At 38.0% G+C, this 24,742-nt stretch overlaps 1 protein-coding gene across 4 annotated transcripts in view; it reads left to right on the plus strand.

Annotated features, from left to right (window-relative positions):
* Window positions 1-24,742, plus strand: part of LOC150077021 (protein numb-like) — a 352,380-nt gene that overhangs the window by 192,906 nt on the left and 134,732 nt on the right. The window contains exon 2 of one of the 4 annotated variants that reach the window (XM_090386521.1): window positions 14,253-14,382. The exons of the other annotated variants lie outside the window; for them this stretch is intronic. Coding sequence (XP_090242647.1) covers window positions 14,376-14,382 — 7 coding nt within the window. The 5' untranslated portion in view covers window positions 14,253-14,375. The remainder of the gene's footprint in view (window positions 1-14,252; window positions 14,383-24,742) is intronic. 4 annotated transcript variants of the gene reach the window in all.

The raw sequence follows: 24,742 nt of genomic DNA on the forward strand, positions 1-24,742 counted from the left end.
TAATGAAGTTTTTAAGCGAAAAAAACATTAAAAATCTCACCATTAGAGGATCAATGTCATTTTTATTTATCAAATCCAGTACATTTTAAAAGGTTCAGTATATTCACCTTGCACGTCTGTCAGTGTAAGATGGATTATGACATTAGTGATTAGTAATACACGCAGGATTTTTCTTAAGGGAGGGCCAGAGCTACTGTTTTGACCAAGCGAAAATTACTGTTTTTTTTTTTTAAATTGTCTTTTGGCAATTTAAGCAGCAGCCGTACTCCTGAGATCGCATAAACCTTTCTTTGAATGTGAGTCTTTATAAATGCATCCTTAAGTCTGATCTTGCATCCTCTGCGGGAGGAAAATCAGAAATTGGAAAAAATAAATAATAATAATAATAATAATAAATAAATAAAATAAAATAATCCTGGAGATTATATTTTTCTCTGTTAATATCGCACAGGATAGATTATTGGACACTAGTTACACTTTTTTTTTTTTTTTTTCTTTCTCTCTCGCAGTAAAGTCGAATTAGTAATGATTTTTCTTGTGGAAACATCCCAAAATGAAAGTGATTCAGAACGCGTAGTATTGCACGAACGATTTCGTTCTTTATAAATAATGCAGTGAAAATATTTGACTATCTGGTGGCGAGATTTATAGCTACTTTTTCCGCTTCCCCCAAAAAAAATCACCCATTAAAGATTACATAGGTTTGTGAATGTCACATTTTCCTATGGTGTTATTTATTAGTTATTAATTTTTGAAAATGATTTAAAGACTTTATAACCACCTGTACTTACAAGGCTACCCCCTAATAGTGACTGTGTTACATAATTTTATTTAAAGCTTGATATGATTAACAATTTTAAACATGGGACCGTTATTTGTTATTCCGCGGTGTGAATACCTGGGTGGTAAATGGCGTGAGCTTCCTTGAGCTAATTTCCTTACTACTGTGTTTAGAAAAGTGTGGAAATTTCTTGACCTACAATGACAAGAATACCTACATTCATTTGTTATTCTAAACTTTCACCAATTCGAGCCTTGTGCCACATGTTCAGGAAATAGGGCGTTCTCAAAGGTCATGTAGATAGCGCCGAGTTAAAACTTTGTTGCAAAGTGAAATTATAAAAAATTAGCATAAGTGTTTATTTGTATCATTTTCCCTCAACGTTCTGATAGTTTTAAAGCCTACTTTATACTTCAACTGGTTAGCTATCCCTTTTCTTGAAGGGAGATTGTATGAACGTGCCATATGTATATATTTATCACATTTCTTCGGACACTCCAGTTATAACTAATTCTCTGCATGCAGTTAGAAAGTATTCCAAAATATGTACAATCCTGTTTCTTTGTTAGAAAAAACCCCCGACATGATACCAGTTTACTTAAAAAATTAAAATTGCCTCAGTACTGATATTTATCCTTGTAATAGGCTTAAGGGAATAAAGTAATTCTTCGCCAACCGCTGGGATATTGTAAAGTACCGCGGTTGGCAAGACTAAGGTTCTATAGAAAATGGGGGTTAGAGAAAAGACAGTAATCATACCAATAAAATATATGGAAAAAAAAAGGCAAAAAACCCAGTGAATTTCAGTTTACTGTTTTGTTTAAAATTTTTAAAATTTTTTTCAACTTGAATAAAAAAGAACGTGGACCGTGATGAGTTAACGTATTTTCTATTCTGACCGCGAAAAAATTTAATCGGTGATTCATATGGTACTGACGAGTACATCATCGTGTGTACGGAATTCAAATAAATCCACTTCCTCTGTATTATGTACTAGCAAAGTGTATTTACCGAGGGCATAGTGGCAGTTGCTTGTCCCCAAAGCCGTGGGGGATCACGGAACAACGCAATTACTATTGGTACAGGACCTCTCCCCCCCGCAACCTTATTTTAGGACCTCTGAAATTAAGTGAACCTAGAATACCTAAGTCCAGCATTATCTCTTAGACCCGCCCATGTGATCTCTGTTTTGTTTTAGGAGACTGGACTGGATTGAATTACGCATACATAAAAAAAAAAAAAAAAACTTTTCCAGTGAATAGGTTCTGTAGAAACAAAGTTTTGGATAATTACTTGTACTAGATAGTACTTTCTTATTTGGGGTCATGTTTTTGTTTTCATCATTCAATGCCGCAGTAAGGCTGTTATTTTGGATTGCGACCGAACGTCTCAATAAGAGATGATTACATGGAGTATCATTGAAGATGCTCCCATCCTCGTCCCTGTGCTATTATGCTCTTGGTCATGGTGATTTCTTTCAAATGTTATACACTTATGCTCGTTTATCCCTAACTGCACATTAATTTAACAGTTTAATCGTGATTGTGCAAATACCTCTTTCGCTTACTGGAAGTGTTTACGCAGCGAGTTATTCGACAGGCAATGTTGGAAAGAAAGGATTAAATAGAGCGAGAGAGACTATAACAACGTTAAGCTGTAATGATGCAGTGTTCTGAATGAAGGAACGTTTAGTTTCTCGAAATAAACTTTTGTATTCTAATTCGCGTCTGGATGTATGTTCTCCAGCTCAGTTGCATCTGATTGATAGATAAATGCGTAGCTCAGTGCAGAAACTAATTACTTAAATTTGGACAGTTCATTAATTTAACCACGAAAAGTTGCAATTCCTGATTATATTCCGGATACCTTTAATGACTGGCAGACACAGCAGCGCGTGGTATCGTTCACCTAAGTTCCAAATATCAGTAATTTAAATTGGTGCGTAAACATTGCAAGCCAAATCCCTACAGTAAAGGATTAGATATAATTTTGAATTTTCTTTTCTCCAATGGGAATGGTGCCACGGGTTTTTGCTAGTTTCAGCGGTGGTTGCTCCATTCAATTTTTGCATTTAATGGTTGGCTAATGTCCACCTTTACACTGAGGGCCCACTTTATTAGGTCCATCTACCCTTTTTATAAAATAACTCCTTAAATAACAGCATCAGGAGATATAAAGTAGGTGGGGGAGATACTTAGGGACGTTGCAGTTCAAAAAATTGATAAAACGAAAGATTTAAAGGACTTTGAACGTGGCATGGTAGTCTGCGCCAGACGCTCCGATATGAATATCCTGAAAACTGAAACCCTGCAACACCGGTGGCAGTATCTGGTGTCTCAGCTGTATCGAGATTGGTCCATTAACCAAATGACATTCCTCTAACGCAATCCTGTTTTCGGAAACAGCTAGCTGATGCGCGAGGCCAAAGGAAGCTAATAAGACTTGTGCACGGCAACAGAAAGGCTATATAATAATCCAGTACAACAGCGGTTACCAAAGAGGCACTTCAAAACTTACAATTGGTCAATCTCTGTCGCTGATAGGGTATCGACCAAATCGGGTTCTGCTCCTGTCAGCAAAAAACAAGAAGGTATGTTTATAGTGGGCTGAGGAACCACAACACTTGAACAGTAGGAGTGGATAAACGTTGCCTAGTCCGGCGAATTCCAATTCTTGTTGTTTCACGTTGATGGGAGGTTCAGAATACAGTATTGCGAAAACAGCATAAGTCCATGGACCCATCTGCTGCGAGGTGTCAACAGTGTAGACTGATGGTGGCGATGCAATAGCGTGGGTAGTTTTCATGGTACACATTGTCCGTTGTTACCTGTGAAAAAATTTGGATGCTGCAGATTATCGAGAAATTGTTGTATGTTATAAATGTGCAATTCAGGCATCTCATTATGGCTGCAACTTATACATCTGTGAATGGGTTCTTTTGATAGAATAATTCGCCATATTACAAGGCCATAATTATACAGAACTGGTTTTAGGAACAGGAGAGTGAATTCTGCCTACTGCAGTAGTTCTTCCAATTATTACCTCTCAATAAAATTGATCATCTGTGTGATGAGGTGGAACGTGCAGTGGAGATTTTGTAGGCTTACCCTTATTGTCAAGGAAAGTCTACAGTGGCGGGGGGAGAAAAGCTTTCATTTCCATTATAGGATTGTTTCACACACACACACACACACACACACACACACACACACACACACACACACACACTGGCAGCACCTAATGTATGACTGCAGGCTCTATGAAGACCTACGTGGTGTTTTAGTCACCAGAATCCACTACTTACCACAGGGACAAGAACATCACCTCCTAGACACAAAGGAGGAGTATCAAGCCTTCTCGGATTATGCACAGGCACTGTTCACGAGGAGGAGGACGAGGAGAAACCAAATGGCCGCAGCCCACAACCCACTACCATTATAACCAAAGAACATCTGTTCTTCAGCTCACCGGGCTCCCTTGCCTGGTGCCTTTCCACCCCCTCCCCTGCGCCGGTGGTGGGACAGTCCCCCCGGCGCCCCCTACTTTCTCCTGGTGAGGCATGGGCATGCCTCACTGACTTCTGGGGTTGCCTACTCTATCATCCCCATATTTCTGCCTTAACCCCCCCCCCCCAGTCTTCAGTCTCCCACCCACTCTATCTTTATGCTAGCGAATGTCCCACACACAAAAACTTAATTATGTCAAAATTCCCGTTCGCCCATTCTTTCGGCCTTTATTATGCAAGCATTATCCCCCTCACCTAACGATCATCAAACCGACGATGATGGATATATGTCTCTGTCTGTACGTACGTGCATATAAAAGAGCGCGCGCGTTTTTTTTTTTTTTTTTTTTTTATTAGGTCCTAGCCTCTGAAATCTCAGGAAATTAGGTGGCAGGACCTGCCAGAGTGAAACTAAAACTACTGGGTTCCTGGTCTGCCTCCGTGGGGAAACGTTGGGCCTCAGCAGGGGTCCAGCGGCTAAACGACCAGATGAACAACGGTACACGACATCACACAGATACAAAGCCCACACACTTTTAAATCTCTGGCATTTCCCAGTGAACTGGTACACCCACAATGAAAGCAACACGGAGATGGGGGAAACCCCTGGTGCCGTCTGACACTAAATACACCTTACACACACACACACACACACACACACACACACACACACACACACACACACACACACACACACACACACCTTTATGAATGAAAGGAGATTGCTGAACTGTAGTGTAGGTGCTAGAATTGCTGGCCGACGATTGTGTAGCATGTAGTTGAAAGCTCGTGCTATAAAAAGTACGAAATACTCGATTGGTTCAAGAATGTGTCAGTTGGTCTAGAAATCAGTCGGACCAGACTTCTTTCCACCCGATTCGAGTGTGAGAAATAGAAATTATCCTCTACGGACGCCCCATAATATATGAGACAGCGAAAAGTTGAGCAACTTCAATATGATTGTCTTTAGAAAACTGATTTGTGACTGACACGCACGACGAGAGAGAGAGAGAGAGAGATTGCAAAAATACTTCGCTGACTTAAAAGTAAAAAATTATTTTAATAAATCTTTCAACTGAAAAACGAGTAAAAAAATTAACGATTACAGTAGTTTCATTTATTATTATATTTTTTTCCACTAAAGATTTCACTGACTTTGTAACAATGAAATATTCTTTCTTTCTTTCTTCTGCATTCCTTATATTGTAACGTGTTTCTTCCCGAATATATAGACCTTCAAAAATCCGCGCTGTTTAATTTTCTTCTGGCCGGGAAGATATAAAGATCTTGTTTGCTTTGACTTAGGCAGAAATGAAAACACTTTTAATTACTTTTTGCTTCTCAGACGAAAATTAATGACTCTTGAATCGATTTTTAGACTAGAATTGTCCAATTACCGCTGCAGTTTCAATAAGTAGAAAGACCAGCAATTCTCCTTTGTTAACAAAACTAAGAGGCACAAATTTCAAAGGATATTAATTTTTAGGAAAACAAAATGCATCTTCAGAATTTCTTTCTATCATCTCAGTATATTTAATTAACCAAATTTTTCATTTCTAGAACTAAAGGAATAACAAAAAAAAAACTTTTTTCCCCTTTTCCCTTTAATGATGCAGTAGCATTTAATTTTTCTTGATGAAAATTCAGTCCTCTTGGCTACCCAGAATTAAAAAAAATAAAAAACATGTTTACCACCAAATAACCATTCTCTTTGATAGTTCACAGTAGGTTCGGTATTATCGGAACCACCTATTCATTTTGGAAGCTTTTTACCCGTAATCCAACTAAAACTCTTTAAATACTTTTTAATTAAATTAATACCAAACGACCCTTGTAAATTAATTATAAGTACTCCTCTTAGTTACCAGATAGTTTTGCTGTGCTTGCCATCTGTAGAGTAGGGCTCTTCCGTATGGCAAAATGCCATAGGAAAGCGCATTCTAATTAGTGGGAATTTTTAATGAAACAAGATGAAGCAAGAATAGCTAAGTTGATATTCGTAGCATCCCTAAGGAGGTGCTCATTTATCTGTGTGGATTTTTTCCTCTAATATTGCAGATCCTTTTAAGCGACACCTTAGTAACCGTGTTATTCATATAAGAAATCGCTAAACTGGTAAAGGTGGGCGATTTAACTGGATAATTTCTTAACTCTTCAAAAAAAAAAAAAAAAAAAAACCAACAAAACTTACAGAAAGTGCATAGGGAGCTGGCGTGATCTTTCGTTTTATGTGGAGCAGAATATTTATAATTGATAATATCATTGAATTTATCAGTGTTTAAGTCATCCGTATAATGGAACTAACTTCCTTTTCCCTAGTTGTGTATGTTAGTTTTTTCTTATTGTGGGCATAGTGAATTCGTCACTATGCCCACAATAAGAAGCCACTATCAATACATTCATGTTTACTAGATTTTAACCTGGCCAGCTTAAAATATGTTGATTTTTAAAATCCATAAAAATACTTGATTATAAAAAGCCTAGCACAAAGGGGACAAGTAATTCCTTGAAACACTTTGCGTGTGCCAAGTTCAGACATGTATCTGGAAATACAACAGTTATATCTAAATGGCATTACTATGATAATGTAAATTTTGTCGAAATTCCATTTTTTTTAAACAATATAATCATATCTTATATTATGTGCCGAAAATATTGTGTAATGCCAGAGAGACAAAAAACAACAAAAACAAAAAAAAAAAAAAACTTTGTAACTTGTGTTACTTTTGCAAGAACAAAAAAAAAAATTACAAAATTCTGTACCTCCTCGCAGGCCGACTAACTTGGCCACGTTGTAAAAAAGCCAGTAAAGTTCCTCGCGTTATTGACAGAGTTCTAACTCAGGCTTTTTCTATTCAACGTAGGAGAATGGTGATTATAACCACTATGCTACCCGTAAGCACTAAATATTCATCAGTGACAATTTGAATAAATAGTTTTTGGCTTTTATCATGCACTGTGATGATGTTGAAGGTGAAGTTCTGGTGAACCGCATGAAACCAGTTAGTCGGTCTCGGGCGTGGATTGCATGGTTTTTATCCCAGAAACATGGATTTTTCGTCCAGCAAACAGGCAAATTGACCACAGAACATATGCAGTTTAGAGAAATTATATATACAGTACAATATGGTCTAAGTCACTGATTCGCCTAAACCTTACAACAATCAAGGGAGTATAGGTTTTGAACAAATTCAATGCAAATTTACACTTCAAATTTACACTTACAGATATACTCGTCATTAATTAAAAGTCCAATTTCCGATTATATAATGCAAGCAATGACTCTTAGAGGGATTTTAAGTTGAAATTTAAAATCCGGTGAAAAAATTTATCAGTGTTATTTCAGTAAGATGTTATCAGAGTATCAATTACTTAATGCGTTTTGCCCTCGTGTGTAGCACAGTTGGTAGAATCGTCGTCCTCCCCACTGTGGGTGGAAAAGACCTGAATTCGGGTCTCATTGATGGCGTGAGAAACTTTTATGGGCCTTTTTCACAACGTCGCAGAGTTAGTCGGTCTCAGGCAAAGGTAGCTCGGGTTTTCCGTCCAGCAAAACAGTCCTCAGAACATACGCAATTTACAGATAATATACACGGAGAAATATGTCCTTAGTCGCTGATGCTCCTAAAATCCAACAACAACAACAATTTAATGCGTCCGAAATTTTCATTAAATCACTTGATTTGGCTGTAATATTCAAATTGATGCTAAAAATATTATCTGAGCTTTTCAATTGATTTTTCTTGAGTAATGTTTTAAACGCTTCATCGAAGAGAAGCCAGGGATTTTTATTAAAAATAAGAAATGAGCATTAAAGAAAGTTATAGGCAGTTCGTAAGCTCGTATCAGGGATGGATTCTATAAATAGAAGATTGCTCCGTAATTTAAGCTTCTATTTTAAGGCTTTGTCATAAATTTGTTCCTTTCACTCAGTAACTCCCAAAAGCATGTATTAACTTCTTACAGATCCATTTTCCGAAACGTAATTGTCTAAAAGTTAAGGAAATGTGCCTTATAAGAGAACAAAATTAAGGTAAAATACTGCTTTGCTTTTCGTTAATATTGTTACTCTAATAATAATGATAAATTAGAAGATAAATACGTTGTTATTGGTAATTTTAGATGGAGATTCTGGACATCTAATCAATATTGTGCTACGTGCGTTGGAGCGTGCAAAATCTTTGACGTTTATATCTATAAAAAAAAATATATATAAATAACATTAATGACAATGAAGGGCGAGGGATACTAATTCACGTCCTTTCAAGGTTATCACTTCGTTAGGACGACAGTCCCATAATTTTACCTACAAATGACAAGTCGTTAACATTTAAAAAATTCCATGCATGAAGAGCTGTGTGAAGACTTGAAGCATGACATTTGTGGACCGAGATGAAAATGGCTGATTGTTTGGAAAACGTTTGTTTCGACACATGGGAAAGGATTTCATTAGACGGGAACCATTGTCATGAGATCAGAACAAGGCTGTTTGATAGTTATGTCAACTTAAAATCAGTGGCAACAACGTACCACCGTTTGTGGATTGATATAACTAATGGCAAGGTTGGCGAGATGATATCACGCCAGCTGCCTTTCTGGCTGCCTGCAGCCTAGGGAAAGATCGATTCAAGGACAGTAATGTGAAAGCTTAAAGAGTAGAATCTGTGTCCTACTTCCATTCACCAGAGATCCTGTCTCAGTTGATGTCTCTGGCACATGACTTGGAGGAATGGTTGACAGTCACCGTGTATTCTTCTGTGATGCAGCCAATAATTTGGCTGCATCGCAGAAGATTTGATTTGTAGACAATGCGGACCTTGTTCTGTTCCATCCAGTATTAGGGTTGTTGTTGGTTTGGAGGTTTATTGGTACATAAGCAACAAAGGCCAGTTAGTGCCCAACCATTATTAGAGAAAGGGATAGTTGTGGTGTTGATGGTCACAAGGTGGAATCACTATTAATGGCCCTTATTTTATTCATGTTTCATGAATGCCCCCTACTTCCCCCCCGGAATGTTTATTGACAACAGTACTTGTTTCTGTAGAGTATACTTTTATTTTATTTTTCGTAGATTTCAGTTCCGCATGGTTCTGATAATACCCATTCCAAATTTTCAGCTGTCAGCATTGAACTGTTTTCCGCTTGCAGGCCTCTCTTGAAGTAAAGCAGTTTAATTAAAATCATTTGATTTGCCTTTTGTATAATAGGGCATTATATAAAATAAAATTTATTTTATTTGTTTATTTTTAATTAATTCATTTAATTATTATTTTTTGTTCTATCCTATTAGTAAAAGTCTGCTCTTCAACACGTGAGAAATGAGGTAGAACTAGTAGCGAGTGAATATTTATTGTTTCAAAATGGTGGTACGTGTCGCACATGCACCAAGGTGATTTATCACGTGCAGCTGCAAAATTTTTAGCAGCTGCAGTGAAAGACTAGTAAAGATCACATCGTACGTATAAAGATTACAGCAGCAGTGAGCAACACGTGTGGCCCTCCAGACTGTAATGCAGTCCACAAGCGAATTCCACTAACTAATTAAAAATAATAATATTTCAAAAAAGTTAAAAATCAAGAAAATAAATTTCTCTAAAGAGAACTTTATTTATTTGTGTGTGTGAGAGTGAAAAAAAAAAAAAAAAAAAAAAAAACACGCGATAAAAGAAGTGATGAGCAGTCCCTGATCATTTGTGGCCTTGATGGGTCTTTGGAAGAAAATTTTATTTTTAAGGAATGGGTTATTTATCGAAATGTAAAATGGAAAATATTAGGAGCCTATTTAATATGATTTAGAATGAAAAACACAGTTTTAAATCCTCAGAGTGCATAATTCCGAATTGGAGTCCAACTTTTAAATTTCAACTGTTTAGGATTTCTATAAGATAAACTTGCCTTTGTGGGGCGGCCCGCTTGCAAAAAAAATTTGGTTTACTACACCAATGTTTCTTAATCTGTGCTCAACGAGTTCAAAAATATATACGAACACAAAAATTCTTCGGCGCAGCGCACTATTTTTAATCATTAAATTCTGCACCCATTTCCTTGACTCAACTTTATCAGGCACAGCAAGGGATAGATTTACTACTTTAGCGCCAAATCTATTATAAACTGATGTCGATAACTTGTAATTAATTTCTAATTTGTACCATATAATTCCTTGATTATTCTTCCGAACGAGCATAATAAGTATGTTGTTACCGGAGTTTGCTATGCTTTGTATATTTTAATATAAAAATGAAAGGAGTGCTAGGATTCAATAAAGTGTACACGGTGGATGACACAATAGCCAGCCGATGAGATCAGTGATATCATGGAAGTCATCCCTGAAGTGTTTCATGCTTTCATAAGTTCCTGTGCAATTGAACTAAAAACGTGTTTATACCAAAATTATAAGTGTAGCGTGGCAATTTTTCCATTTATCATTTGTTTGGTGAGACCCGGGTTCAAGGCAAGTAGGCGATCGAAGAAATTCTTACTGCCTCTTCAGTTGGGGTGTAGTAGCCAATCTTAGACAGCGGGAGTGGAGTTGTCCCATGAATTATTCCGCGTTTTCATCCCTCGTAACATGAAAATCGGCCCGTGAACACATTTGTACAAACATAATATTCAACTAAGACCGTATTTATAACACACACACACTGAACTAAACCATATCAACTGGAATACCATAGGAAGTGGCGTGCGTACTGTGACGTGAGTAGTTCATGCGCCAAAAGTTTCTAAGAACAAAAACAGCAACAACATCGAAAGTATTCAACGCGAAGAAAAAAGTTGTCAGGGACAATCTTTTTCCTTTTCTCAAACGGTTATTCATGGAAAGCAAGGACAGAATGTTGTCCATCTAAACTCATTAAGGCTGATTCTGGTATCCTTTTGTTCACATCATATACTCTGTCATTGCTAATTACTCAGCGAACTCTCAAGCAGAAGTGCAGAACTCCACGAGACAATGGCAAAGGGATATCGCGACTGTTAGGAAGTCTCTGACTGCGAAACTAGATAAGTCTTTACAAAGACCGTATACATGAACATGACGAGACAAGGAGACCTTGAATAGGAGTAGGGAGTGGTATTGATGGAGACAAACCAAGATAGGAAGAGGTGATTTTCAGTTACTGTCTGGGACGGGAGAGGAGATTTCTTAGGGAGACATGGGATGAACTGTTTTCACGCTGAAGGCCAGTTTAAAAAATGTTTAAATGAAAAATACTGGATATTGAGTTATATATATGTATATTTGTCTGCTCACATAATGATTAAAAATTATAGACACGTGACCATAGTAATAATTAAACAAGTTAGTTAGTTAGTTATTTCCTTTCTGCGCATCTGCCATATTGCCATTCATTCCTCTAAACTCCTCAGCTACAATATACAATATATGGATAGCCTATGTGATTTGTAAAAATAAAAATATAATAATAATTAAATGAATAATAATTGCTGGATTTCTATTAATCTGATTTTAATGAATGGGAAGGCTTGACAAGTCCTTCTAAAGGAGCGGAATATAAAATTTAATGAAAATCCATCCACTAGGAGTGGAGTTATTACATGCGGTCTTACTGACAAAGAAATAATTATTGCTGGATTTCTATTGGTCCGATTTTAATAAAAATTTGACATGGCTTGACAAATCTTTATTGAAAAGCTGAAATATAAAATTTCCTGAAAATCCATATACTAGGAGCCGCATTATTACATGCTGACGGAGGGACATGGTGAAGATAATAGGCGTATTATGCATATATGCTAACCCGCCTAAAAACAATTCAACCTAAGACCAATTTAATCTTTCCCCAGATTGACTGTTACTTGGAATGTTGTGCCAGTTTAAATAGTAACTCCAGGAAATCCGTTTGTCTATTATCGCCTTTCTAAAGATATCATCCGTGTCTAATTTCTGCTTCCAGGAGCGTCCATTCCGATTGTCCTCAAACATATGGAACGTGGAGTGATTTGTAAACTCACTTTTGCCAAAACTACACGAAACTCAGAACTATAGATCGCACTGGCAAATTAAGTTATTTTCTTTCCATTCAGGAATAATTTGCCTATCAAGAGGAAGCAATTCCTCTTGATAGGCACTGTGATTCTTTTATCGTTCCTGTAGAGATGGTGTCTTAGTTGCATTCATCTCACTCGCTTATATTTTCCAGCGGTATACTGGATGCTCCGCTCAGCTGTAATATGTCGTTATTAAACAACACAGTTTTGCCAAAAAATCTGGCATGAAGAGACTTCTAAAGACAGAAGGTTAGACGACTTTCATTAATAAAAATATTCACAATAAGGGTGTGGTCAGAAGAAAGTTCCAGATTAATTTTGATAATAATCTGATTTTATTATCAAAATTAATTTTTTAACTGATTTTATTATCAAAACTCAATTTTTTTTTTTTTTTTTTCGGAATTATGTGAAGGCTAAAACCCAATGGAAAAGACTGTTACATGAGTCCTTTGAAGGAATCAAGTAAGGTGAAGTCCCAAAACCGTTGGATTGGTAATGGCAGTAAGTTATTGTCTGGACATGAGTTTATCGAGCTAGTTAAAGCGGAGTAAATGCTTTGCCCACTCTTGCGAGGGCCTCACGAGGTTCTGGTAATAATAGGACCTGCAGAGCTGGGTGATAATGCAATTGAAACATAGGCTCATGTTGCCCAATGTTGTCGTCGTCCTCATGGTGCTCGGATTAATCGGCACAACACGATAGTTGGCTAATAGGCTTCAACGGAAAGGTTGGCATGTCGTGGTAGAACCCCACTATAGAATACCCTATGGCCTTAGAAAGCCGGATTTGGTCTGTGTTAAAGAAGACCGAGTGGTGGTTCTGGGTGTCAAGTCGTCGGACGGGGCTATGACCTTTACGTTTCCCATAAGACTTAAAAGATGATACTCTGACTGAAGAACCAGATCAGAAAAGAATTTGGATATCCGCCAGTCTTCTCAACAGTAACGGTTTCATATAAAGGCATCTGGAGTAAAGCCTCAGTCTTTCTACTCCAGACACTAGGACACTAACAGCTTCAGATTTAAAGATCCTGGCCATCATGGGTTGCTTTACAAGGAACCGTGCCGTGTTGGAGGTTCCATTAGAACATGACATTCATGGTTTAAGACTTATGTCCCTACTATGTTCTTTGATTTTGCTGCATTTTTTAGGCTACCATAGCCATTAATTATGGATTTTATAATAATATAGACTGTTCCAAAATTCTGTGGGCCATTTTGCTTCTTTATTCTATTTCGAAACAACTTTATCACTAATTGAAGATTTCTGAAGTAAAGCTTGATTTTCGTTTCCGATGAAATTTTTCTGTAAGTTTTTCACTTCACAATGAACGAGAAAAATTTGACTGTTTTGGTAGATTACTTCAGAGTTGGGATCTGGTATTTCAGATTGAGCTACTCGTTTGAGTTTAATTTCATGAAACTAACCAAAAGTTTCGCCAGGAATATCCATTGGTTGTGGGAAAGTTAAAATTAATTGTCTAAATCAGCGGTTCCCAAACTGTGCGCCAGGGCGCCCTGGTGTAATTTAAATTATCGAGGGAAACACAGTGATACTGGACATCTATCGGACACCGCGCTGACTACTAGCTCGGGGTAGTTCAAAGTTTCAACATTACTTAATAAACGGAACCTAGCAGTTCCGTTTATTAAAACGGAACTTTTGGCTTGGGGCGTCGTGAACCAAGAAAGTTTGGAAACCTTTGGTCTAAATTGTTTATTATTTATTTTATGTTTTTTTTTTTTTTTTTTTTGACATTTGCCCTATAGCTTATGCCCCTTAGCACTGGTAGAGCTAAGATCTAACAAAGTATACTGAATTATTTAATCAGAAATTCAGTGCAAAGTGTACATTATTATTCAAGCAGTGTTTGTTTTAAAAAATTAGTTTTAAATTTAAATTCCAGTCAATAAAATGATTTTTTTTTTTTTTTTTTTTTTGTAATTTTATTAGTAGTAGTAATTCGGTTGACTGGTCGGCAGGTGGATGTAGTTTAGGCCTATACGGACATTAGTACGTCATCAGGTGCTACTAAAGAAGCTCAGACCGCTAAGGGGTTTTCGATCCAGGTTTGCAATGGTCGGTAAGTTACCTGAACATTTTCGGTAGTTGTAGCAAGAACGTCCGTCAGAGTTCCTGTCTGGAACTTATGATTTCGCTTTATATGAATGACGTTGCTGATGTCTGTATTGCCACATCTGTTTATAAATTAATATGCATCGAGGATGCAAAGTTTTTTTTTCTCGAATTGTTCGCATTTCGATTATATTATCCTAAGTTTCAGTTGGGGGTCATAGACTATAGACGATATAACAGATAACTTGGGGGAAGCTATGTTGATGAAATAAAATTAAGACCATATGTAGGGGTATGGTTCCAACTTTTTTTTTTTATAATTTCGTACCTCTTCGCCAATAATTAGTTTTAATTTTGAAAGTTGTAATTGCTTAAGAAATATTCATGCTTATACTTTCTGTATTCTTATGAGTGCTGGTCTTTTCAACATCACATACTGTTTAGTGTTTACTACCAAGCAGTTTTCAAATGTTACACCCAACCCAAGTTCAGTGGCTATGGTTGCTTGTCACATCTTCAGTTACAACTCCAGGTTGCAAACTACCTCGGGATTAATTGTAACACAGGATGTAAGTTAAATTATGACGGACATTTATAAAATGGAACATACGTTCATTTTTGAGGCACTACAGATGCTCAGTGGGATTGAAAACCTTGGTTTGGGCTGGGCTGGGCAGGGCAGGGCAGATGCTTGAAATCTTTTTCGTGTTCCTCGAACCATTTTTTCAAAATTTGTAATGGTGGTTGGTTGAATTATCATCTCGAAAGTACCCTTATCCATAAGGGTAAAAATACAACTTTTACAGGTGTACCAAATCCATAACGACGTTCAGTGGCCTGGCGTATTTCATCCGCAGCTGTGCGGGACCCTTGCCCATTTATTTGCATCATTCGCAGGTATTTAGGTTGAGATATGGGGGTTCTTCTTAGGCTTCCAGGAAGAGTGGGCAGGACTGGAATGGGGACACAACCGTCATTTCTTGTTGGTTTAGGCATCAGCAGTCCTTAGTCTTAAGAGTTCCAGAACCCTTTGGTATTTAGGGCATACAACATCCCAGAGAGAATGGTTATGTGTTTGCCGGTTCCTTTTACAATTCACACAAGAGGGACATTCTGCTTGGACATGCCCACTCCTGGCACAATGCCTGCAGGATGGGAATTTGTGGGAGCAGCATTGGGAGGTATGCCCATAGCCCAGGCATAGGAAACACCTTGTGACAATTGTAAACGAACGAAATCTGTGTGCACTGCAACCAAAGAATAATCTGTCTGTAGAGGGGATGGTTCTATAAATCCGTAGGGAGAAGCTAATTACTCTGTGTTCCGTAGAGCTAGATTTTGATTTTGTTGCAAACCTGCTGAGTGGTCTCAGTTGCAAACTTGCTGAGAGTGGTCTCAGCCTTAACGTCCTCCCAGGAGAATCAACTGTCCAGTAGGTTTCTATGGAATAGATCCTCAAATAATTCATCATTGGAACTGTCCTTTGGAACATCTTACACCACGATCGACGGATTTGACTTTTTAGGAGCAGCTATGACCACTCCTGCATTTGTGAGGGTGCCACATGCGGCAGTACTTGTTAGGTCTTCTTTGGTCACAGTCTCCAGTAGGACGCCCTTGTTCCTAATGGGTCTCAGGGATTTCACTTTTAGATTCTTATAATCAGCCCTTATGGTGCTTTGACCAGATCTTTGACATCATTGCTATTCTTGAGCTCAGATGTATCACTTGTTCTTAGCAGTAGTAGATGCTGTGGCTTCTTCTCCAAGTTGTGCACATGGAGAGTTCGTATCACGCCATGGACAAGTGACTTCTGTCCCAACTTCACAGCGCCAGCATATGAAGTGACACCCGCAGCATGCCCAGGGGGGACACGGAGTCTCGATGTAGTCAGGGTTAACGTTGGTACAATTTGAGTCCTTGCCAAGAGCATCAGTGACCTTTTCCAGGACTACAGTTTTGGACTGAAGTTCTTCATTCACAGCTTTGAGCCTCTCGTTGTCAATGAGGAGCTCAGTTGTAATTGACTCAAGGGTGGACCACAACTCCTGCACATGGTTACCTGCACTTCTGGTGAAACGACTAGCGTCGTGGTTTAGGAAGGCGATCAACTGCCTACGAAGTCGAGAGATTGTTTGGTGAAGGATAGCTGGCTCTGAAATGGATCCACCTTCTGGGACACTAGGTGGAGGAGGTATCTTCAGTCTAGGGGAGGGGATTTTAACCTAGCTGCGATAGCGTTAGCCAGGGCTGTCGGTGTGACAGCTTGGGCGACGCCTTTAACCTCTGTATGAGTGGAGGCCATTGCCCCAGTAATGGGAGCGGCATCAGTGAAGGCAGCAACAGAGCTTTGGTTGATGGGGGCAACTAACGCCAGTGGTTGCTCCCCCATCTTGGGTCGCTAACTCCGAGCAGAGGAGAGCAGCCCATGCCTCCATGGTCTCCTTAGTTTTCTTGTTGGCCTTTTTTTCTTTTCTTTTTTCATCGAGAGATATCCGCACTTGAGCTGGGTATTTGGTGGGGTATTTGGAGGCGTACTAGTTGGGGGGGGGGGAATCTCCCGGAACTGTTTCTGGCTCCTCCTCGCTAGCAGAACTGGAGCTTTCCCTCCCACTCATGTCAGGTGGAGGGAGTGCAGGATGAATAACAGGATGAAACGAGTGCACAAGTGTAGCGATGAAATGCATTACTGACGAAAACCTAACAGTTGTTGGGCTAGGGGTTGGGCTGTCTGTGGAGATAATTTGTAATTTGCACTTGAGAAGCAAGTTCCCAGCACAGTCGCTATGGGGCGCTACGAATAGCGCGCTGTTACTATCACAAGGTTTTAATCAGGTTTCCAAGGCACTAATTAACTATTTTGATTGTGGAGACAATTAAATTAATTCCACTCATTATATAACACATTATACAATAAGGGGGATTATGAATTTATGCAAATAACCGATATGCAACTTGATAACATGCTGTTGTGTAAATATTTTCATATGTAAATTTTTCATTTTTTTTTCCCAATTATATTTGTATAATTAGCAATAATATATATATATATATATATATTTATTTTATTTTTTTTCTCCTATCTCATCCTTGTTTATTACATTGTATTAGCTTTTACTGTTAACCCCTGGCTTGTAGCCGTGAAGGGTATTGTGTACGGCTTGTGCCTTTTGTATGCAATAAAGAGTTCTTCTTATAAGCATCAGCATAATTAAAATATATGTTCATGCCGACTATTTGCTACTTAATCTATCGCTAACAGGAGACAACAATACTAAGAACCCCATAATCTTCTTGGTAGTGAGTAGAAATTATATATAAATAATAACAATTTCCTCAGATCCAGAATTTGAAAGAGCTTATAAACACACATCATACCCATACAATTCGCCAATCGGAAACTATCATATTTGTGCATTCTGCCATCGGTGCAAAAAAGCGTAGTATAACTAAACCTCTCGTTCTTGCATTCACTCTCAGCGTTCCTGCCACCGACATAAGCCCCCTCGTGGGGTAGCACAGTTGATAGAATCGCTGATCTCCCCACACCGGGAGGAAACGATCCGAGTTCAAGTCCTGTAGATGACGCGTAGAATTTTTATGGGCCTTTTTCACAATGTGGCGAGTTAGTCGGTCCCAAGCGAGGGTGGCATGTTTTTTCCTTCCGGAAAGTCGGGTTTTTCGTCCAGTAACAGAAAATCGACCACACAGAACAAGCAATTTACAGATAACCTACACGGAGCAATATAGCCTTAGTCGCTGATGCTCCTAAAACCTTACTACAACAACAACAACTGCACAGCCGTATTTTCTGTGGTTAATCTGTGGTTACTATGGGTACATGTGATATGCCTTAAATTCCGTACGCATCACTTTTAAGTACAGTTCCATTTCAGTCACTCCTGAGCTTAAGAGTGATTTTGTCACTGATAAAAGCAACTGATACTTTTAAGGAGCAGTCACATTTGTTGTAGATAAGTAGAAATCACCATTAAGCCCATCTCGAATTTCTTCTTGTTGCAGCTTATTTTTATTCGAGAACAACTGTTGTGTATAATAATGATTTCAATATTTAAATAACCTCTGAATATTTGGCTAATGCCTGAAATGCTTAAAAGTAAAGAAAGTGTAAATTTACTGATGAGATGGAAAAAAAAAAAAAAAAAAAAAAATTGCATTTTTGTGGAAGTGGATGCTGATCATGTTCACGGTGTAGATCACAATTCTCAGTGAGCAGTGGCAGGCGTTCCGACATTAAAGACCATCTACAAACTGCAACGTATAAATCATCTCTAGCAGCGCCAGAGGTGTTTTTTTTTTTTTTTTTAAGTGATGCAAGTGATAACAACCATATTGTTGTTTATACAGGGGCTACTTTCGCCTGTCATGCAGCTATTCATAGTGTAAGCTTTAAAACAAACTTTTAATCGGATTGCACTTCCAAATTTCGATTAAAAGAGGAGATTGGTCAAAATATAATTGGTTGGATGTCAGCAAATATAGTGTATAGTTGCATTAAAAATGCCGTTGGCGTATTACCGTTCGATATCGAAAGCCTCGTAAAAATTTACAAATTATTTTCAATATATATTATTCATGTTGGCCAATTAAGAATTTTGGGATTTTGCAGACGTGGAATATAAAAGGGTTCTGCAACATGGCACTGCGAGATTTCTTTCACTTATTCCTGAGAAAGAGTTATTTTATTTCACAATAACATTAATTTTGAAGAAACATGTACAGAAGTTGGACAAAATAATGGAAACGCCTTTGATATGAATTACAGGTATGCACTAATATGGTGCTAGGGCACCCTTTGCTTTTAAAACAGTTTATGTTCTACGTGGAATAGATTCAGATAAATCTTGAATTGTTTTCAGAGGAATATTGGACCATTCTTCATGTTATTTGTTTGTTATTTGGTTTTTAGGAGCATCAGCAACTAAGGCCATATTGCTCCGGGGATATGGCGGTGGTCATTCCCTGACCTTTCCGCATCCTTCATATTTGGTGGTCACGGGCTCGAACCCCGGTCTAATCAAGAAGCGTGTGCTACGCACTGCTGCTCCTGCCCACCTGGCTACGGAGGCGCCCCATTCTTCATGGAGGAACGTTCAAGCTTCTTGAGTGATGAAGGTGGAAGAAACCTGCTTCTCACTCTTCTCTCCAAATATGCCCACACTGACTCAATAACATTCAATTCTTGTGGTTGTGCAGGCCATGGGAGATGCCTAGCCTCAGTTTCATGCTCCTCAAACCAAGATTGGACACATCTGGCTGTGTGTATTCTGTGGCTGTGGAATATTATCGTCTTGAAACATAGCATTGTTTGTGGGGAAAAATGTTTGTACCATGGAATGAACCTGTTCACTCAGATTATCAGTGGCAATAATTTGCCCGTTCAGGGGATTGGTAGGACTTAAATAATACTACGATATTGCTACCCAGACCATTGTTGATCCTCCTCCATGTTTGACGGTTGGCACAAGACAGTCAGGATGATGCACTTCTTTTAGCATTCATCAAATGTAAACTCTCCCTGATGTTGGAAAATGTGTGAATGATGATGCGTCTGACACTTTGACATGTTTCCAATCATTAAGTGTCTAGTTTTTGTGCTCTTTTCATCATTGCTTCTTCTTTCTAGCATTACCATCAGTAATGGGTGGCTTGGCAATGGCGACTCTGCTATAAATTTCAGCTTTATGAAGTTCTTGCCGAACTGTTTTGCTGGAAACTGGATTGCTGAGACTCGCATTACGTTCTGCAGCTATTTTTGAGGTAACAGTTTTATGTTTTCAGTGTCCGTCGACTTCTTTTAGTCAGCTTCTATTTTCTGCCACAATTCGTCCTATCAGATTTTGTTTTTCCATACTTGTGAATGCAGACATAACTTTCAGTGCAGTTCCTCTGGATACATTAAATAAATCAGCAGTTTTCATCACTGATGCCGCTGCTAAGTATTCACCAACAGTTTGACCTCTTTGTAACTCAGGCAGTCGGTGTTTCCATTATTTTTTCCATCTCTATATATTATAGCTGAAGTAGTGGATATTATGTAGTGATGGGCATAATGGAGAGGTCAAGCAATTATTTAGATTGTAGTGAGTTATTCGATTATTTCATTTATTGAAATCTCTCGTTTACTAATCATTCGATTATGGGAATCATGCGCTGGTTGTAAGAATCTGTGGACAAAGTGGCGGATGCGCAGAAACGAAATGTTCTCTGTTCGAACATTAGTGTTAGTTAAAAGCGGTATATAGTATACAAAAACTGCATCTTAGTTTATAGTAAAAATTATTATTAATTACAAATTATATAGTACCAGTGCAGTTATCTTTAAACTTTTCAGCTGGAAAATACATTCCTGTAGACTTGTATGCATGGGGCGGAGTTTCAAGATAAACAAATGTTAAGTTATTAGTTCAGGCTTACAAGGTGAGCATTTTTCATTCATTTTATCAGCTGAATGTTTGCCAACGCCTACTGTTTACCGGAAACATGTGGTTTTGTTACTTCCAGAACGACGAGACAATTCCCTCCCCCCAGCTAACTACGGAAGTTAAGGTGCGGTAACAAATAGATAACAGTATTACGTCACGTTGTTCTGACTGTTATGCGCATTTACAGAAGTGACACAAAGTTGGCATACAATCGGCAAATACAGTAAATTCTTCACTCGAAAGTATGCATGTAACAGCCAAAGTGTATGGAGCAAGTGAAAAGTAGAATAGAAGTACAGTAGTTTCAACTGTTATTTCCACCTCTTCGGATGGTGGACAACACATCAGCGCCATATGTAATTTGGTATTCAGAAACAGGGAGCTAAAAAAATAAATAAAATAAACATAATATAAAATTGAATAAAATAACCGTGTTGAAAATAGATCTACCATTAAAAAATTAAAGAATGAAATTTTTCCTTGGTTTGTGTACATAATTGGAAAGTCAGTGGTTTTCAAAATGCAGTATGAATTTTTATGTGGGAACTAAGCTAACAGATGTTTTAAGACTTTTTTTTCGGGTGGGGGAGGGATTCGCCAACGTTTTTGAGGGATACTGCACTCTACAGTTACTTAAAGTAAGCGTCGGTTAGTTTCGTTGTATAACTGTGTGGGTGAGTTGGGTGCAGTTTTAAAGTGCTTTTGCGCCTGCGCATAAAAATTCCGAGATAAGCCAAACGACAGTATGCATTTACTGTTTAATACCTAAGTGGACAGTGTGTCGCTTGGTTATAGTCTTGAAATTTTTTACTGGTTTTTCTGATATGCTCTCACTTAGGCGAAATAAATCCTAACATTATACAGTATATAGAGAAAGTTCTGGGACGTGTTCTGGAGTCCAAAATGAGAGAGAGCCACGTGAAGGTGTTTCCTAATCTGAAACATTGCTATAACTAGCTATGGCATGTTTGAATTTTAAAATATTTATAAAGAATAAGTAGACACGTATATAATAAAATATTTATTTTATTTATTATTATTTTTGATAATAATATTTTCTGACCGCATAGATGTGGTCAGAGAATAAGGGAGGCTGGCCCTGCATACCGTAGTTACGTAACCCACTACTAGGATTGCACATAATTATAATGGCTAGCATATAATAAACTACAGCAGCTTGTGCACCATTAAACCCCCATACCACACACACACACACACACACACACACACACACACACACACATACATAATAAACTTAGGTGGATATGATTTGCACTGCAGCTTAAAAATTCTTGCCAAAAGAAATCTGGCAGCAATGCTTTGGAATGAGTATGTCAGTATGGGGTTGTTTCTGTTATTTTCTTTGAGTAGCGAATCTTGTAAAAAAAACAATAGGAATTCTCTTTGATTCCCCAGGAGAGCTGTCATCCTCATTCCATCACTTTCCATTAAGGGATAAGAGTGAGCAGTTACTTCGGAGAAACAGTTGGTCTCCTTGCAGAGAGTTACGCTGTCTTTAGTGCACGTTAGTAATCACAATCTCCCACTGGGTTAAAAGTGAAATTGTATTTCACGCACGAGGCTACTATGGCGACCCAGTTTCAGTCCGGACACGTTGAACCGTGAATGTAACATCTGAGGTTTTTCCCCCGCAGCGAATGACACCATTGTTCATGCAAGGGAAGGTGGATGGAAGGTTTTTTATTTTTTCTATTTCTTATTTTTTTTTTTATATTCTTCAACCTTCAATGACAAAACTTGTTTTATTTGTTCGAAATCATCGTGACTTAAAAACGCAATTTTAGATGCTTATTGGGGGGGGGGGGGAGCAGATTTAAAAACCAAGTGTTAATTCATTCTGCTATCGTCAATCCATTTTTTCTAAACCTAACTAGATGAGTGGGATGAAAATTACTCCTTTGGGCAAATTGTTTTTGTATTTGTCGAACATTCAGATTGATTCCTTAGGGTAATCCCTGCCGATGGATGGGGATGGAAATTTCCTTCTAACATGTTTTTTTATATCTCTGAAGAAATATTGGAGTAGATTAGAAAAAAGCGTGATTTATTTCATCCAAAGTGCTTATCCTATTTTTTATTGGATAACAAAAAACAGTTTAGATTATGAATATTTGATAATGTCCGTGATTTACGTTGACTTCAGAACTTTCTACAGAATTATTCATAGCAAAATTAACTTTAATTTATTTGGACAATTTCTCTAACTGTTCTAAAAAATGGTTTGGAAAGTCTTGTTATTTTTTCAAATTTTAGTGTTATCACTTATTTTTTTAAATCAGTTTTTCAATAGAACAGTTCTATTGAAATCAACGTTTTCTCTCCTTTCACATTTTTAGTAATCAGATATTTTGTTAAATTCCTATACAGTTGAAATCTTGGCGTCAATCAAGAAATCTTTCTCTTGAGATCGACCAAGAACTCGGTCCTAAGACAGTTCCACCGAAGTTAACAAAATTTTGAAAGGCTAAGGGTGTCAGTATATTGTGTCTGTATTTGCGTGTTATCTTCAGTTGGCTTGCTGAAGGAAAAACCATGCAACTTTCGCCAGAGATCAACTAACTCAGCTGCATGGTAAAATAAGCTCGAATTCAAATACCTCACCCACGCTGTGAAGAAAAGCTTAAGTTCGATGATCGAACTTAGTTTTTGCCACTCGGTGTGGGCGAATGATGTGATTATAAGCACTGTGCTACCCTTGAGGGCCGATGTGTGGGTATATGTACAGTTGATACGTATTGTTACACATGACGAACATGTTACAAGGTGGGAAGGTGCCCATCTCCTAGAAATCATGTTTAGTTGGGTGTTCTAGACCTCCCGTTTTGCAAGAGCGCCAGGAGTGGCATACAGGGTAGCGGGATCAACCAGCTGTCCTCGACGGTAATGACGTCTTTCAGCAGGATAATGCACCGTGTGACCAGGCCATCAGTGGTTTGTTGAACACTAAAGACTTGACCCTTTTCCGAGGATTCCCCTTAATTGAACCCAATCGAACAGCTATAGGATGAGGCAGAGCGAGCGGTCTGTCCAACATAAAGATACAGTGGCGGATCTTTATGTCGGACAATCAGACATGTGTCCAGATGTGTTCAAACAACTTATAACTTTCATGCCACAAAAACTTTTTTGCAAGTCCATGGAGTTCTAACTCCGTATTAAGTAGATGATCCTGTTTCGTCCTTTCAGTGTGTACCGCCTATGTAAAATTTTTCTGATGATTACTGTAATTTCTGTGTTTATATTTCATATCTGGTAATGCATCTCTGATTAGGTAAATTGATATCTCGTGATATGTACATTTTCATATATAGTATGAAATATGAGAAATATAATATTAATATAGAGTACAGAAAATTGAAATAGCGAAAATTTACAATTACAAATTAAAGTTAATGAAACGTTAAAGGTTGCATTGATTTAAGAGGCGATAGTGAATGCTCTGTGCATGGATAAATTTTTGAGGTTTATGTTTGTAGATATCATGCGTCCTCTGTTTCTTGTAGGCCTCGTCATTGTAGAAGTTGTGTAGGTTGATCTGGAGGTCATTATATCTGAGTTGCGTTGGTGGTAAAAAAGTCTCATAAGACCAACCTTGTTGTTTAGTCTAGAGGAGAGGCTCCAAAGTGTGGGGCTCTCCTCTCCCTGGGGGGGGGGGGATATTGTTTTTATGAAGCACTTTTGTAACGATATTCAGACAAACCATCCAACTAACCCTGGTATGAGGGGTCTTTTATTTAAATCTTTGAGATTAAATGTATTGACGTATATACATAATTTATAAAAGTTTGTATACTTATAGCTAAAGGGAGCGCAAGGTGTAAAAGTTTGGGAACCTCCGATCTGAGTGTGTCTTCTTTCCTCTAGTATAATGTGTGCATAGTGTTGGGGAAAGGCGCCTCT

This window comes from Mastigoproctus giganteus, chromosome 12 (assembly GCF_048544385.1).
Source record: "Mastigoproctus giganteus isolate SK-2022 chromosome 12, ASM4854438v1, whole genome shotgun sequence".
NCBI classification, from domain to species: Eukaryota; Metazoa; Arthropoda; class Arachnida; order Uropygi; family Thelyphonidae; genus Mastigoproctus; species Mastigoproctus giganteus.